The 17130-nt window shown below is 47.3% G+C and overlaps 1 protein-coding gene across 1 annotated transcript in view; it reads right to left on the reverse strand.

The window, feature by feature from the left end:
* Nucleotides 1-17130, reverse strand: part of ky (kyphoscoliosis peptidase) — a 621482-nt gene continuing 604352 nt past the window's right edge. Inside the window, exons 7-8 of the mRNA XM_073038996.1 lie at nt 14071-14261; nt 1-908 (exon numbers count right to left, since the gene is read on the reverse strand). Of these exons, the coding sequence (XP_072895097.1) occupies nt 1-908; nt 14071-14261 (1099 nt within the window). The remainder of the gene's footprint in view (nt 909-14070; nt 14262-17130) is intronic.

The following is a 17130-nucleotide window of genomic DNA, read 5'->3' on the forward strand; positions in this document are numbered from 1 at the left end:
TTATATGTCTCCCACTTCATACTGAAGGGCAAATGTAAACTTGTTGTCAAACATTTTGTCTGAAACGCCCACGTTGAGGTGCTTGACGTCTTGGGTGTTGCAGATGCCCTCCCAGTAGCCATCCTTGCTCATGTTGAGTGGACACGCTCCTTTTCCATACACCTGAACTTTCCTAACATGGGGGATCTTCAGCTTGAACTTGACCATCTGATTTGGGGGCAGGATGCCAGAAAGAGGCTCTACCAGTTCACACCCATCTGTCCAGGAGCTGAAGATCTTGGGAAAGCCTGGCCAGTGGACATTGCGGTTGGCACAGGAGATTAAATATTCGCAGACATGGGCGTGTGTGGGGCTGTGGCTGGCCTTGTCCTTGGCAAAGATTGCAAACACATAGAGGCCAAACTGAGGGAGCTGGATTTTGAACTCCACCCAGTTGCCCAAATGCATTTTGAATACATGGCTCCTCATGACTTCATCTGACAGGTTTATCTCATCACAGGAGAGTCTGCTGGTGAAGCTCAGTTCCTTATTCACCAAAAAGCGCACCGTGCACTGGCCATCGTTACAGTAAATGAGGGGCTCTGGGTGTGAGGGTTGGAGCAGCCCTTTCATCTCTGTGAGCCAGCTAGGACCCATTGGGTTATGGAACGCCTTCGGCAGCTTGAAGTTTTCATCCACCGACTCACACTTAATTAAATAGGCACAAATAAAGGTGTAAGTCTCTGATTCGGAGTCCCATGGCTTAGCATAGATCTTTAACTTGTGGTCTCCTCTCTTCTGGGGCAGGACTTCCAGCTTCATGCCGTACCTGGTCAGGGTTAGGATTGCACAGTCCTTCCTCTCATCCAGGCTGTACATAAACAAGGTTGGGGAGTGCCCTTCTATGTTGATAATCACTCTTCCGTTTACTGTTTGAAATGAGTTAAAATTAGTTAAATGTGTCCACACTGAGAACCCCTCCTGCTGTTTTGCTGGGCTTTAAGTATAGTAGGTTGTTTACATCAAATTGAGTTTATTGTCATGTGCACAAGCCTGATGTACAGGTCCAATGAAAACTTGCTTACAGAAGCTTCACAGGCAAATACTGTAAGTTCAAATAACCCTCACTATAGAGTTATAGGTTATAGAGTCAGAGAAACGCAACATGGGTATACGCCATTTAGCCCAACAAATCCATGTGGACCATTGTGCCCACCTATCTACTCCTAAATCATTTAGCCTAGATCCCTCCAAGTCCCACCCTTCCATGTATCTATCCAGGAGTTTCCTAAATTGTGCTATTGCACATGCCTCAGCCATTCCATCTGGTAGTCCATTCTATATACTCACCACCTTCTGAGTAAAAAGTTTGCTGCTCTGGTCCCTTCTAATTTTTTCTCTCACCATAAACCATGTCTACTTGACTTGGACTCCTCTCCCTTTGGCATTGTTACCAAACACCTTATCTATAGAGGAAATTACTAACTTGTATACCCAAATTATATATAAATTAAAATGCATCTCCTTAGAACAAACACTTTGCACTTCACACACACCCCAAGTATGGTTCTGCATGTGAAGTCAATGGAATATAATTAACTTTCTGAAGTCCGCAGTGTGCAGGTTTGGTCTGCGCTGCCCTGTGTGATTGCCCAAGCTGCCTTTTGCAAACCTGAGTGGTAAACAAGTCATCCCTTCACTGCTCACTGGGGTTAGACACATTTTACTCTGCCTCGTTTGTTTCATTCGAGTTACTCAGACAATATATAACTCGGAGCAGCAGACATTCTGAAGGACTGAAGCCCTCCAGATGCAAAGTTTCCACCTGAAATAGTGACAATTTATTTTCCCAACACAGGGGATTCTGCAGGTGCTGGAAATTTCAAGCAACACAAAAAGTGCTGGGTGGTATGGTAGCACAACGTACAACCTTGGGTTCAATTCCCACTGCTGCTGTAAGGCATTTCTACATTCTTCCTTTGGTCGTGTGGATTCCCCCAAGGTGTTCTGGATTCCACCCACAGTCCAAATATATACTGGTTGGTAGATTATAAATTGCCCCATGATTAGGCTACAATTAAATCAGGGGATTGCTGTGCAACATGTCTTGAAGGGCCAGAAGGGCCTATTTCATACTGTATCTCAATCAATAACCAACCAACCTCAGCAGGTCACAGAGCATCTATGGAAATGAATAAAGAGTGGACATTTTGGGCTGAGTCCCTTCATCAGGACTGGAAAGGAAGGAGAAAGTAGGGAGAATAAGAAGGTGGGAAGGGTGAGGGAAGGAGTACAAGCTAGAAGGTGATAGATGAAGCCAGGTGGGTGTAGAAGGGGGGATGAGCTGGAGAAGAAGGAATCTGATAAGAGAAGAGAGCTGACTATGGGCGAAAGGCAAGGAGGAGGAGCACCAGTTGGAGATGATATGGAGGAGAGGAGAAGAGGTAAGAGTGGGGAATTACCAGAAGTTAGAGATATTGATGATCATGCCAGTAGGCTGGAGGCTACCCAGATGGAATATGAGGTGTCTCCAGATTATAACCTATTGTTATCCCAGCTGGGCTGGCCAAAGGCAAAGATCAGGGGTAGACTCCAGATGCATTCCTGCAATTTTGATTCAGCAGTGCTACAACAGACAAACAGGCCCTTCGGCCCATCTAGTACATACCAAACAATTAATTTGCCTAGTCCCATTGATCTGCACCTGGACCAAAGCCCTCCACACATATCCAAACCATGTAATTATCCAAATTTCTCTTAAATGTTGAATTCGACCCTTCATCCACCACAGTACTGCAAGTGGAACCTCAGTAACATTATGTACAAGATAATATCCCAACTTCTATACTCAGTATCCTGACATATACCATATTATGGCAGTGTTATAACGAACTTGCCCCTCTCCCTGCTCGTTTGCCCTGTGTAACTTTGTTTCCTCCATTACCATCACTTTGATATTCTGATCATTTAGTTCACTTTTGCTTCTGATGTTTTACAGCATAGATTTCCAGCTATGCTTCCTATGTTATAACAGTGACAATTCTCCAGTTCTCTTAAAGGATTTGGGATATCATGGAGATGGAAAAGGGCTATACAAAGGCAATCTTTTTCAGTTCTCACAGTGTGCATGCCACATTGTCATTCATTTTGATGTATAGGTAGAGCATGAATGAATATTCTTTGACCGAAACACCACACAGACACAGATTCTAGCTTCATCCTCTGGCTATCTACCGATTCAGCAATCCCACCCCCATCCACTCCATCACTCTTCAATTCTCTCATTCTCTTTCTTGCTGTCTGCTTATCTCCCTTTTTCTCTGTCCCTCTGTCTCTCACCCTCCCTCTCTTCATTGTCTATATCTCTAGGTCCTTCTTGTACTCACAAGGTCACTAAGTATGAAATTGTTATAGACTCTGTAGCTGTCTCTCTGGGTCCTGTGTCCCACTGTCTCCCCATCAGTGTATCTCTGTTCTTATCCACCAGAATGTTACCTGGGTTTCAACACCTAAGTTACAGGGAAAGATTGAACAAATTAGGCCTTTATTCTTTGGAGCGTAAAAGGTTGAGGGGGACTTGACAGAGGTATTTAAAATTATGAGGGGGATAGATAGAGTTGACGTGAATAGGCTTTTTCCATTGAGAGTAGGGGAGATTCAAACAAGAGGACATGAGTTGAGACTTAGGGGGCAAAAGTTTAAGGGTAACATGAGGGGGAATTTCTTTACTCAAAGAGTGGTAGCTGTATGGAATGAGCTTCCAGTAGAAGTGGTAGAGGCAGGTTCGGTATTGTCATTTTAAGTAAAATTGGATAGGTATATGGACAGGAAAGGAATGGAGGGTTATGGGCTGAGTGCGGGTCAGTGGGACTAGGTGAGAGTAAGCATTCGGCACAGACTAGAAGAGTCGAGATGGCCTGTTTTCGTGCTGTAATTGTTATATGGTTGTGTCTATCTCCCTGATCCTGTGTCTCCCTGCTCCTTGTCTCTGTGGTTCTGCACCACTGTGTCCTATGGAGTTTTACATCATACAGCACAGAAAAGAGGCCTTTGGATTCTGAGCTAGTCACTTTAGACCATGTTTGGCCCATATCCCTTTACCCAAGTCTGCACCAATCTCTCTTGTATTCCTACATACCTCTACCATTTCCTATGACAATTTGTTCAGCTACTGTGAGAGCAAGACGACAATTCTTTATGAAGTTAGGGACGCAACCGAAGGCATGGTAAATTGGTCATTGTAAATTGTTAGGGTTAATCAGGGTTGTGAGATTGCTGGGGTGGTGTGGTTCGAAGGGCAGAAAGGTCTACTCCACTCTGTATTGCTAATTAAAATAAATAAAACCTACTAGTATAAATGGGATTGATGCTACATTCTGAAGTTCAATGCCTTATGTATGAATAACACTGCACATGCATGAATTCCCACTGTCTTGGAAGCTGATGTCAGAATATCTTTCAAGAGGATGAATCCTTGCAAGGCATCATGGTGACCTTGACAAGGTACTGGAAATCTGGACAGATCTCTGGCTGGATGTTCACAGATATGCTCATCCTTTCAGTACTGTGCTTTGAGGTTTCCACACACTTTCAAAGAGCCGACTGAGCTGTCTCACTGACTACCTTCCAGTAGCACTCACATCTACTGAGCTGAAATCTTTGAGAGGTTAATGGTAGCTGGAATTAATTCTTACCTGAACAGGGACTGGACCTTCTAGAATTTGCCTATCACCACAATGGGTTTACAAAGAATACAATATCACTGGCTGTCTACTCAGTTTTGGAGCATCAAGATAATGAGAAAGCAAACATTAGTCTATTAATTGCAGGTTGGCCTTCACCACAACCATCCCCTCAGTACTAATTAATAAGCTTCAAAACCTAGGCCCTTGTATTTCCCTGTGCAACTGGATGGTCAGCATCCTTATCAGGAGATCACAGTCAGTCTAGCTTGATAATAACATGTTGTGGCGACCCACTTCCCAGTGCACTCGAACCAGCTCACAAAGCGGCGCGCGCTGGCATTGAGGCTGGTCCCAAAGAGAGCGCCAAGCCTGCTTCACCAGCAAGGGGAAAAGCCTGCGTGTAGCACACCGCTACAATTGGTGACCCCCACGGCCCAAACGATATTTGGACCGGAGATGAACGACGCCGCATCTGTTCATGCAGTTTCATTAAAACTGCCAGGCTTCTGGACGCTGCGACCTCACCTATGGTTCCAGCAAGCAGAAGCCCAATTCCACATTCCGCAGATATCCTCGGATGCCACACATTACTACTACGTGGTGAGCTCCCTCGACCAGGAAACAGCGGCCCAGGTTGAGGAGTTCATACAGTCACCCCCAGCGGACGGCAAATACACAGAATTCAAAGCCTTGCTCATAAGGACTTACAGACTCTGGATGGTTTGGGGGACAGGCCACCGTCGGCTTTGATGAACGAGATGCTGTCCCTGGCTGGAGGTCACAAGCCCTGCCTCATGTTTGAGCAGGCATTCCTGGAGCGGCTGCCCAAGGACATACGCCTGCTGCTGTCCGATGAGGATTTCAGCGACCCCCGGAAGGTGGCGGTCCGGGCGGACGTGCTCTGGAAAGCCAAGGAGAGTGGGGCATCCATCGCACAGATCACCAGGCCACGCTCCCAGCAGCAAACCAGACCAGGCCAGGCCGCAGAGCCCGTTAACCCCAGAGGCAGGGGTGAGGAGACCAATGAACAATGGTGCTTCTACCACCAGCGGTGGGGCACAGAAGCCCGCCACTGTAGCCCGCCCTGCAAGTTCCCGGGAAACACCAGGGCCAGCCGCTGCTGATGGCTATGGCGGCTGGCCATCGGGATAACCTCCTGTATGTCTGGGACAAGCAGTCAGGACGCCACTTTTTGGTCGACACCGGAGCCGAGATCAGCGTCTTACCTCCGATGAGTTACGACACCCGCAACAGAGAACCGGGTCCCACCCTGAAGGCCACAAACAGCAGCACAGTAAGGACCTACGGCACCCGTACGGTCTGGCTACAGTTCGGCTCCAGCCGTTTCACGTGGGACTTCACACTGGCCGCCGTAGCCCAACCGCTCCTGGGAGCGGATTTTTTGCGAGCTCATAGCCTATTGGTCGACCTGCCCAGGAAGAGACTGGTCCGTGCCGAGACCTTTCAAACGTTCTCCCTGGGTGAAGCCCAGTTGCCAGCCCCACACCTAGACTCCATCACCCTGTCCGACAATGAATTCACCAGAGTCCTGGTGGATTTCCCATCAGTTCTGGCACCGCAGTTCACGGCAGTGATGCACAGACATGGCGTACAGCACCACATCCCGACCCAGGGACCACCCCTCCACGCCCGTGCTCGAAGTCTTCCCCCGGACAAGCTCCGACTGGCGAAGGAGGAGTTCAAGAGGATGGAGGAATTAGGGATCATATGGCGGTCCGACAGCCCATGGGCCTCCCCTCTGCACATGGTGCCCAAAGCAACAGGGGGCTGGAGACCGTGCAGCGACTACCGCAGGCTGAACGAGGCTACAACACCAGACCGCTACCCTGTGCCGCACATTCAGGACTTTGCAGCAAACCTGCACGGCGCACGGATCTTCTCCAAGGTAGACTTCGTCCGGGGATACCATCAAATCCTGATGCATCCGGACGACGTCCCCAAAACGGCGCTCATCACCCCGTTCGGCCTTTTCGAGTTCCTCCACATGCCGTTCGGACTAAAGAATGCCGCACAGACGTTTCAGTGGTTAATGGAAGCGGTGGGACACGACCTGGACTTCGCTTTCATCTATTTGGACGACATCGTCATAGCCAGCAGCAGTCGTCAGGAGCATCTGCCCCACCTCCGTCAACTCTACGCCCGACTGAGTGAATACGGCCTGACAATCAACCCAGCCAAATGCCAGTTCGGGCTCGACACCATCGACTTCCTGGACCACGGGATTACTAAAGACAGGGCAACCCCTCTGCCCGCCAAGGTAGACGTGGTCCGTCATTTCCCCCGACCCAACACAATCAAAGGCCTTCAGGAATTCGTGGGTATGGTGAATTTCTTTCACCGCTTCCTCCCTTCAGCTGCCCGAATCATGCGCCCCCTGTTCACTCTGATGGGGCAAGGACATTACCTGGGATGAGGAGTCCGCCGCCGCTTTCGTTAAAACCAAAGAAGCCTTGGCGAACGCCACAATGCTAGTGCACCCCAGAACGGACGTCCCAACCACCCTCACAGTGGACACATCCAACACGGCAGTCAGTGGAGTGCTGGAACAACTCATCGAGGGTCGCTGGCAACCCCTGGTGTTTTTCAGCAAACACCTATGACCACCCGAGCTCAAATACAGTGCTTTCGACCGGGAACTGTTGGCGCTATACCTGGCAATCCGGCATTTCAGGTACTTCTTTGAAGGTAGGCCCTTCACTGCGTTCACGGACCACAAACCACTTACCTTTGCGTTCACGAAAGCATCCGACCCCTGGTCGTCCCGCCGGCAGCGACATCTGTCCTACATCTCTAAATACACTACGGATGTCCGGCATGTCTCTGGAAAGGACAATGTCGTGGCGGACACCCTCTCCCGCCCTGTCCCAGGGGGTAGACTATGAAGCACTGGTGGATGCGCAGCAGGCAGACGAGGAGATCCCTAGTTACAGGACTGCAGTCTCCGGTTTGCAGCTCCAGGACCTCCCCGTAGTCCTAGGTGAGAGGACCCTACTCTGTGACGTAACCACCAGCCAACCCCGCCCCATCATCCCGGCAGCCTGGCGGCGGCGAGTTTTCAACTCCATTCATAACTTGGCCCACCCCTCCATCAGGACAACCGTCCGGATGGTAGCCAACAGGTTCGTTTGGCACGGACTCCGCAAGCAGGTCAGTGAATGGGCCAAAACGTGCATGCACTGCCAAACAGCCAAGGTGCAGCAACACACCAAAGCCCCACCCACCGGCGTTTCAACCACATTCATGTGGATATCGTGGGCCCCCTGCCAGTGTCGCGAGGAGTGCGGCACCTCCTGACTATCATGGACCGGTTCACAAGATGGCCAGAGGCAGTCCCGCTCACCGACACCACCTCCGAATCTTGTGCCCGGGCACTGATTGCCACCTGGGTATCTCGCTTTGGTGTACCGGCCCACATTACCTCTGACAGAGGCGCCCAGTTCACCTCCAGCCTGTGGTCAGCTATGGCCAGCCTTTTGGGGACACAGCTACACCACACAACTGCCTACCACCCACAGTCGAACGGACTGTGGAGTGTTTCCACCGTCACCTGAAGTCGGCTCTCATGGCCCGCCTCAAAGGGCCTAACTGGGTGGACAAGCTTCCCTGGGTCCTGCTCGGAATCCGCACGGCACCCAAAGAGGATCTGCACACCAAGTTGGCCGAGTTGGTGTACGGCGCACCCCTGGTCGTCCCAGGAGAGTTCATACCAGCCCCAAGGGGGCAAGAGGAAGAACCCGCAGCAGTCCTGGGCAGACTACGTGAGAGGCTCGGTAACCTGGCCCCCATACCCACTTCGCAGCATGGGCAGAACCTGACCTGCGTACCCAAAGACCTGCAACACTGTAAGTTCGTTTTTGTACGACGGGGCGGACATAGGGCACCGCTACAGCGGCCCTACGAGGGGCCGTTTACGGTGATCAGAAACAACGGGTCCACATTCCTGCTGGACATTAGGGGGAAAGAGGAGGTTTTCACGGTGGTTGAGATTCCGGCACCATGGCACAGAGGCAGACCTCCAAAACAGAGTCCGACCCAGACTGTGGACATTGGGGGGTGTATCGTCGGTTCTGGGGGGCGGTTATGTGGCGACCCACTTCCCAGCACACTCGAACCGGCTCACAAAGCGGCGCGCGCCGGCATTGAGGCAAGTCCCAAAGAGGGCACCAAGCCTGCTTCACCAGCAAGGGGAAAAGCCCGTACGCGGGACGGGACTGTGAATACGCCCGCCCGGGGAGGGCAGGATCAGGAAGGCTTTAAAGAGAGGCCAGAAAGTTTGAATAAACCTCTTTTGTAACTGCAGCTCACCGACTCCGTGTCGTTATTGCAGCGCTGCGTGTAGCACACCGCTACAATGTCATCTTTGCTGACAATCAACACAGGCATACTTCAAGGGTGTGTACTTAGCCCACTGCTCTACACTCTCTACACTTATGACTGTGGCTAAGCACAGCTCACAAGCGATCTACAAATTCGCTGATAACACCATTGTTATTGGCGGTATCTCAGATGGCAATGAGGAGAAAGTACAAGAGTTAGCAAGTCATGTTGAGGATATTGTATACAAAATATTCATTAGGCTGTACTTGGAATTCTGGTCACCATCTTACAGGACGAAAGTGGAGTCTTTGGAAAGAGTACAGAAGGAGGTTTACTGGAATATTGCCTGGATTAAAGGATAAGAGATGTAAGGACAGGTTGGACAACTTGGGTTGTTTTCTCTAGAGCACCAAAATCTGAGAGGGGACCTGAAATAAGTTTATAAATTCTGAATCATAAGTAAGGTAGAAATATCAAATACTGGAGGACATGCATTTAAAATGAGAAGGGGTAAATTTAAAGATGTGCGTGACAACTTCTTTTTAAACACAGAAAGAGGTGGGTGTCTGAACCATCTGCCAGGTTGGAAGTGGTGGAATCAGATACAATAATGGTGTTTAAGAGGCTGTTAGAAAGGCTCGCAAATATCCAGAGTGATATGGATTGTGCCGGCAGAAGAGATTTAGTTTAATTCGGTGTTGTACTTGGCACAGACATCATGAGCTGAAAGGCCTTTTCCTATGTCCTGCAACAGTTTCTAGGACCCTGCCTTTCACCATCCAAGTCCTGCTTGAGTTTAACCTCCCATTTGCTTGATTTTGCACTTGTCTAAGTTAAATTGCTTTGGCCACAGCTTTGTCAGCTTTCCCAGTTGAACTAGATCCTGTTGCAACCTTAGACAACTTTTGTCACTGCTCACCACACAACTAATTTTCTACATTCCACAGACTTAACCATTGTCACCTAAATTGTTAAGATAAATGACAAACAATACCAATCCAGTCTGAAAAAAACAATCCTCCACCACCACTCTCTATCCCCTTTCACCAAGCCAATTCTAATTGTTCCTGGATTCCATTTAACCTAACCTTCTCAATTTCTCTAACTTCAGTAATTTCTTCCCCCTCCTCTTCACTTTTTATCCATTCCCAATTCTGGTTCCCCACACACCACTTCTTATCACCTGCCCACCACCCCCTTCCCTTTCTTGTATTGGCCACTGCCCTCTGCTATCAGATTTCTTTACCTTCTCCACCTATCCCCTCCCAGCTTCATTCCGGTGTTAAAATTGACCGACCGCCTACCTTCCCTTTCATCTACAGGCTCCCCTCCACCACTTTCTTATTCTAATTTCTGTCCCTTCCTATCCAGTCACGATGAAGGATCTAGCCCCGAAACATCAATTGTTTGTTCCACTCCATAGATGCTACCTGACTTACTGAGTTCTTCTAGCACTTTGTGTTGCTCAAGATTTCCAGCATCTGAAGAATCCCTCCTGTTTAACATGAGTCTACCATGTGGGGCCTTGTCAAAAGCTGTACTGAAGACAAAGTACTGTAAGTAATATCCACTGCCCTATCTCATCAGCTCTAATGGCCACCTCTTCAAAAGTGCAACAAAGTTTGATAGTGACAATTCCCCATGCATAAAGCCATGTTGACTATAGAACACAGAATAGTACATCACATTACAGGCCCTTCGGCCCACAATGTTGTGCCGACCCTCAAACCCTGCCTCACATATAACCCCCCACCTTAAATTCCTCCATATACCTGTCTAGAAGTCTCTTAAACTTCACTGGTGTATCTGCCTCCACCACTGACTCAGGAAGTGCATTCTACACACCAACCACTCTCTGAGTAAAAAACCTCCCTCTAATATCCCCCTTGAACTTCCCTCCCCTTACCTTAAAGCCATGTCCTCTTGTACTGAGCAGTGGTGCCCTGGGGAAGAGGCACTGGCTATCCACTCTATCTATTCCTCTTAATATCTTGTACACCTCTATCATGTCTCCTCTCATCCTCCTTCTCGCCAAAGAGTAAAGCCCTAGCTCCCTTAATCTCTGATCATAATCCATACTCTCTAAACCAGGCAGCATCCTGTTAAATCTCCTCTGTACCCTTTCCAATGCTTCCACATCCTTCCTATAGTGAGGCGACCAGAAATGGACACAGTACTCCATGTGGCCTAACCAGAGTTTTATAGAGCTGCATCATTACATCACGTCTCTTAAACTCTATCCCTGTATTTATGAAAGCTAACACCCTATTAGCTTTCTTAACTACCCTATCTACCTGTGAGGCAACTTTCAGGGATCTGTGAACATGTACCCCCAGATCCCTCCGCTCCTCCACACTACCAAGTATCCTGCCATTTACTTTGTACTCTGCCTTGGAGTTTGTCCTTCCAAAGTGTACCACCTCACACTTCTCCGGGTTGAACTCCATCTGCCACTTCTCAGCCTACTTCTGCATCCTATCAATGTCTCTCTGCAATCTTCAACAATCCTCTACACTATCTACAACACCACCAACCTTTGTGTCGTTTGCAAACTTGCCAACCCACCCTTCTACCCTCACATCCAGGTCTTTAATAAAAATCACGAAAAAAAGAGGTCCCAGAACAGATCCCTGTGGGACACCACTAGTCACAACCCTCCAATCTGAATGTACTCCCTCCACCATGACCCTCTGCCTTCTGCAGGCAAGCCAATTCTGAATCCACCTGGCCAAAATTCCTTGGATCCCATGCCTTCTGACTTTCTGAATAAGCTTACCATGTGGAACCTTGTTAAATGCCTTACTAAAATCCATGTAGATCACATCCACTGCACTACCCTCATCTATATGCCTGGTCACCTCCTCAAAGAACTCTATCAGGCTTGTTAGACACGATCTGCCCCTCACAAAGCCATGCTGACTGTCCCTGATCAGACCATGATTCTCTAAATGCCCGTAGATCCTATCTCTAAGAATATTTTCCAACAGCTTTCCCACCACAGACGTGAGGCTCACTGGTCTATAATTACCCGGACTATCCCTACGACCTTTTTTGAACAAGTGGACAACATTCGCCTCCCTCTAATCCTCCGGTACCATTCCCGTGGACAACGAGGACATAAAGATCCTAGCCAGAGGCTCAGCAATCACTTCCCTCACCTAGTGGAGCAGCCTGTGGAATATTCTGTCAGGCCCCGGGGACTTATCCGTCTAATGTATTTTAACAACTCCAACACCTCTTCTCCCTTAATATCAACATGCTCCAGAACATCAACCTCACTCATATTGTCCTCACCGTCATCAAGTTCCCTCTCATTGGTGAATATCAAAGAGATGTATTCATTGATGACCTCGCTGACTTCCACAGCCTCCAGGCACATCTTCCCACTTTCATCTCTAATTGGTCCTACCTTCACTCCTGTCATCCTTTTGTTCTTCACATAATTGAAGAATGCCTTGGGGTTTTCCTTTACCCTACTCACCAAGGCCTTCTCATGCCCCCTTCTTGCTCTTCTCAGCCCCTTCTTAACTCCTTTCTTGCTACTCTATATTCCTCAACAGATCCATCTGATCCTTGCTTCCTAAATCTCATGTATGCTGCCTTCTTCCACCTGACTTGATTTTCCACCTCACTTGTCACCTATGGTTCCTTCACCCTACCATTCTTTATCTTCCTCACCGGAACAAATTTATCCCTAACATCCTGCAAGAGATCCTAAAACATCGACCACATGTCCATAGTACATTTCCCTGCAAAACATCATCCCAATTCACACCCACAAGTTCTAGCCTTATAGCCTCATAATTTGCCCATTCCCAATTAAAATTTTTCCTGTCGTCTCTGATCCTATCCTTTTCCATGATAATGCTAAAGGCCAGGGAGCGGTAATAACTGTCCCCTAGATCCTCACCCACAGACAGATCTGTGACCTGACCCAGTTCGTTACCTAATACTAGATGTAGTATGGCATTCCCCCTAGTCGGCCTGTCAACATACTGTGACAGGAATCCGTCCTGGACACACTTAACAAACTCTGCCCCATCTAAACCTTTGGAACTAATCAAGTGCCAATCAATATTAGGGAAGTTAAAGTCACCCATGATAACAACCCTGTTATTTTTGCACCTTTCCAAAATCTGCCTCCCAATCTGCTCCTCAGTATCTCTGCTGCTACCAGGGGACCTATAGAATACCCCCAGTAGAGTAACTGCTCCCTTCCTGTTCCTGACTTCCACCCATACTGACTCAAAAGAGGATCCTGCTACATTACCCACCCTTTCTGTAGCTGTAATAGTATCCCTGACCAGTAATGCCACTCCTCCTCCCCTTTCCCCTCTCTCTATCCCTTTTAAAGCACTGAAATCCAGAAATATTGAGAATCCATTCCTGCCCTGGTGCCAGTCAAGTCTCTGTAATGGCCACTACATCATAATTCCATGTATGTATCCAAGCTCTCAGTTCATCACCTTTGTTCCTGATGCTTCTTGCATTGAAGTACTCGCATTTTAGCCCTTCTACCTTACTACCTTTACACCCTTTATTCTGCTTCTCTTTCCTCAAAGCCTCTAATATAGATGTTAGATCTGGCTTTACTTCATGCACTTCTTTCACTGCTCTATCACTCCGGGTCCCATCCCCCTTGCAAATTAGTTTAAACCCTCCCGAACCATGCTAGCAAACCTACCTGCAAGGATATTGCTCTCCCTTGAGTTCAGGTGCAACCCATCCAATCTGTACAGGTTCCACCTTCCCCAGAAGAGATTCCAATGGTGCAAAAATCTAAAACCCTGTCCTCTGCACCTACTCCTCAGCCATGCCATCTCCTCCAATTCTTACCATCACTATCATGTAGTGATTGTGACTATCCACAATCAGCCCTTGTCTTTTCAAACATAGATACATCCTGTCTTTCAGAATCCCCTCCAGTAACTTAACTATCTCTGAAGTTCTGGGTCTCTCCTCTGCACTCCCTTGGCATCTTTCTTTCATTCACCTTCACTCTGCATTGATTTCTTGTTCAAATTAGCCAAATGGAGAAATTTCAGATGATCACACAGTCTCACCGTACCTGTGGATATCAGCTGGACATCTGGGTGGATGTACATCAGACCCATTTCAAAAAAGTCACCAGTCCTGAACACCATATCTTCAAATATCTTGAGGGAAATCCTTGGAGTAATCAGCTGCCACTTTTCCTCCATGGGGAAATGATTATTGATGAACAGTGATGGATGTGTGAAGAAGTAAAATTCAACATACCTGCAACAGAAAGATAGGGTGTCTTAATATGATGAGAAGCATGAGAAATGGCATCAGTTCATTTTGCAGTGTAGTTGGTTTAGAATATCCCTGTGAGTTTGCTCGTCAATTGTCTCTTGTACAAGTGAGATTATATTCCCTATTAAACACTTCAGCTTCATCATTACTGAAGGAAAATATAGTTATAAAAATAGACAATACCGAAACACTCAACCGGTCAGGTCAGAATGATGTTGGAACTGAAACTATCGTGATTTTCTTTCCACATATACTGCCTAGGCAGCTGAGTGTTTCCAGTATTTCCTTTTTCAATTTCAGTGTTTGATTTTTGCTCTGACATGTTTGATAGGATCGGTTGCCAATGCCAGTGATTGAGGCAGTGTTCTTTAGATGGTTGCAACTTGGCATGAAAGCTTCCTGCTGGTCATTTACTCTCTCCTTTGGATGGTGAGTCACTACCTCTCCAGGATGAATAACACTTGAAGGAGACAGTCGAAGTAGCAGGGACACAGAGACTGGGGGCTGTAAAGATAGAAATTTACATGGTGCTAGGCGCCATGGTAGCATTGTGGTTAGGGAGACACTACTACAGTTTGGGGCATGCCAGAGTTCGGAGTTCAATTTCTGCATCATTCTCTGTGTGCCCTCTCCACAGAATGCGTCAGAATCAGAATCAGGTTTGTTATCACCGGCATGTGATGTGAAATTTGTTAACTTAGCAGCAGCAGTTTAATGCATTACAAAATCTAGCACAGAGATGAAAAAATAATAAATAAAATGAAACATAATAATAAATAACAAATAAATCAATTTTGTGTATTGAATAGATCTTTAAAAATGTACAAAAAACAGAAATACTGTTTTTTTTTTTAAAAAGTGAGGTAGTGTCCAAAGCTTCAATGTCCATTTAGGAATCAGATGGCAGAAAGGAATAAGCTGTTGCTGAATCGCTGTGTGTGTGCCTTCAGGCTTCTGTACCTCCTACCTGAAGGTAAATGTGAGAAAAGGGCATGCCCTGGGTGCTGGACGTCCCTAATAATGAACATTACCTTCCTGAGACACCGCTCCCTGAAGGTGTCCCGGGTGCATTGTAGGCTAGTGCCCAAGATGGAGCTGACTAGATTTACAACCTTCTGCAGCTTCTTTTGGTCCTGTGCAGTAGCCCCTCCATACCAGACAGTGATGCAGCCTGTCAGAATGCTCTCCACAGTACAACTATAGAAGTTTTTCAGTGTATTTGTTGACATGCCAAATCTCTTCAAACTCCTAATAAAGTATGGCCGCTGTCTTGCCTTCTTTATAACTACGTCGATATGTCGGGACCAGATCATATCGTCAGAGATCTTGACGCCCAGGAACTTGAAGCTGCTCACTCTCTCCATTTCTGATCCCTCTATGAGGATTGGTATGTGTTCCTTCATCTTACCCTTCCTGAAGTCCACAATCAGCTCTTTCGTTTTACTGACTCTGAGTGCCAGGTTTTTGCTGCAGTACCACTTCACTGGTTGGCATATCTCACTTCTGTAAGCCCTCTCGTCACCACCTGAGATTCTACCAACAATGGTTGTATTGTCAGCCAATTTGTAGGTGGTATTTGAGCTATGCCTAGCCACACAGTCATGTGTATATAGAGAGTAGAGCAGTGGGCTAAGCACACTCCCCTGAGGTGTGCCAGTGTTGAGCGTCAGCAAGGAGGATATATTATCACCAATCCGCACAGACTGTGGTCTTCTGGTTAGGAAGTCAAGGATCCAATTGCAGAGGGAGTTACAGAGGCCCAGGTTCTGCAACTTCTCAATCAGGATTGTGGGCATGATGGTATTAAATGCTGAGCTATAGTCGATGAACAGCACCCTGACATAAGTGTTTGTGTTGTCTAGGTGGTCTAAAGCTGTGTAAAGAGCCATTGAGATTGCTTCTGCTATTGGCCTATTGTGGCAATAGGCAAATTGCAATGGGTCCAGGTCCTTGCTGAGGCAGGAGTTCAGTCTAGTAATGACCAACCTCTCAAAGCATTTCATTACCATTGATGTGAGTGCTACTGGGTGATAATCATTAAGGCAGCCCACATTATTCTTCTTAGGCATTGGTATAATTGTTGCCTTTTTGAAGCAAGTGGGAACTTCCGCCTATAGCAGTGAGAGGTTGAAAATGTCCTTGAATACTCCCACTAGTTGGTTGGCACAGGTTTTCAGAGCCTTACCAGGTACTCCATAGGGACCTTCTGCCTTGTGAGGGTTCACTCTCTTTAAAGACAGTCTGACGTCAGCCTCTGAGACAGAGATCACAGGGTCATCAGCTGCAGCTGGGATCTTCACAGCTGTAGTTATATTCTCCCTTTCAAAGTGGGTGTAGAAGGCATTGAGTTCATCTGGTAGTGAAGCATTGCTACCATTCATGCTATTGGGGTTCACCCAGGTGCTCTGGCCAAAGATGTACTGGGTAGGTTAATTGGTGATTGTAAATTGTCCTGCAATTAGGTTAGAGTCAATCGGATTTGTTGGGGGTTGCTGGGGTGGTGTTACTTGAAGGGGCTGGAAGGACCTCTGTGCTGTATCACTAAAATAGAATCAAAAAAAAAAAAATTGTCATCGTGCAATTTGAGCCTTGGGCAACAGCCTAAACCAAGTTATCCAGATTACCTGTGTGAATCCAAAGCAACGTTCATTACAGTATGACCAGACTTTCCTTACAGTGGTGAATCCAATGTTTTTATTAATTTTATTTAGAAATACAGCATGGAATAGGACCTTCCAGTCCTCTGAACTGCGCCACCCAACAACCCCCAATTTAACCCTAACCTAATCATGGGACAACTTATAAAGGCCAATTAACCTAAGTGTTTGGACTTTGGGAGGTACCAGAGAAC

This window comes from Hemitrygon akajei, chromosome 3, assembly GCF_048418815.1.
Source record: "Hemitrygon akajei chromosome 3, sHemAka1.3, whole genome shotgun sequence".
NCBI lineage: Eukaryota > Metazoa > Chordata > Chondrichthyes > Myliobatiformes > Dasyatidae > Hemitrygon > Hemitrygon akajei.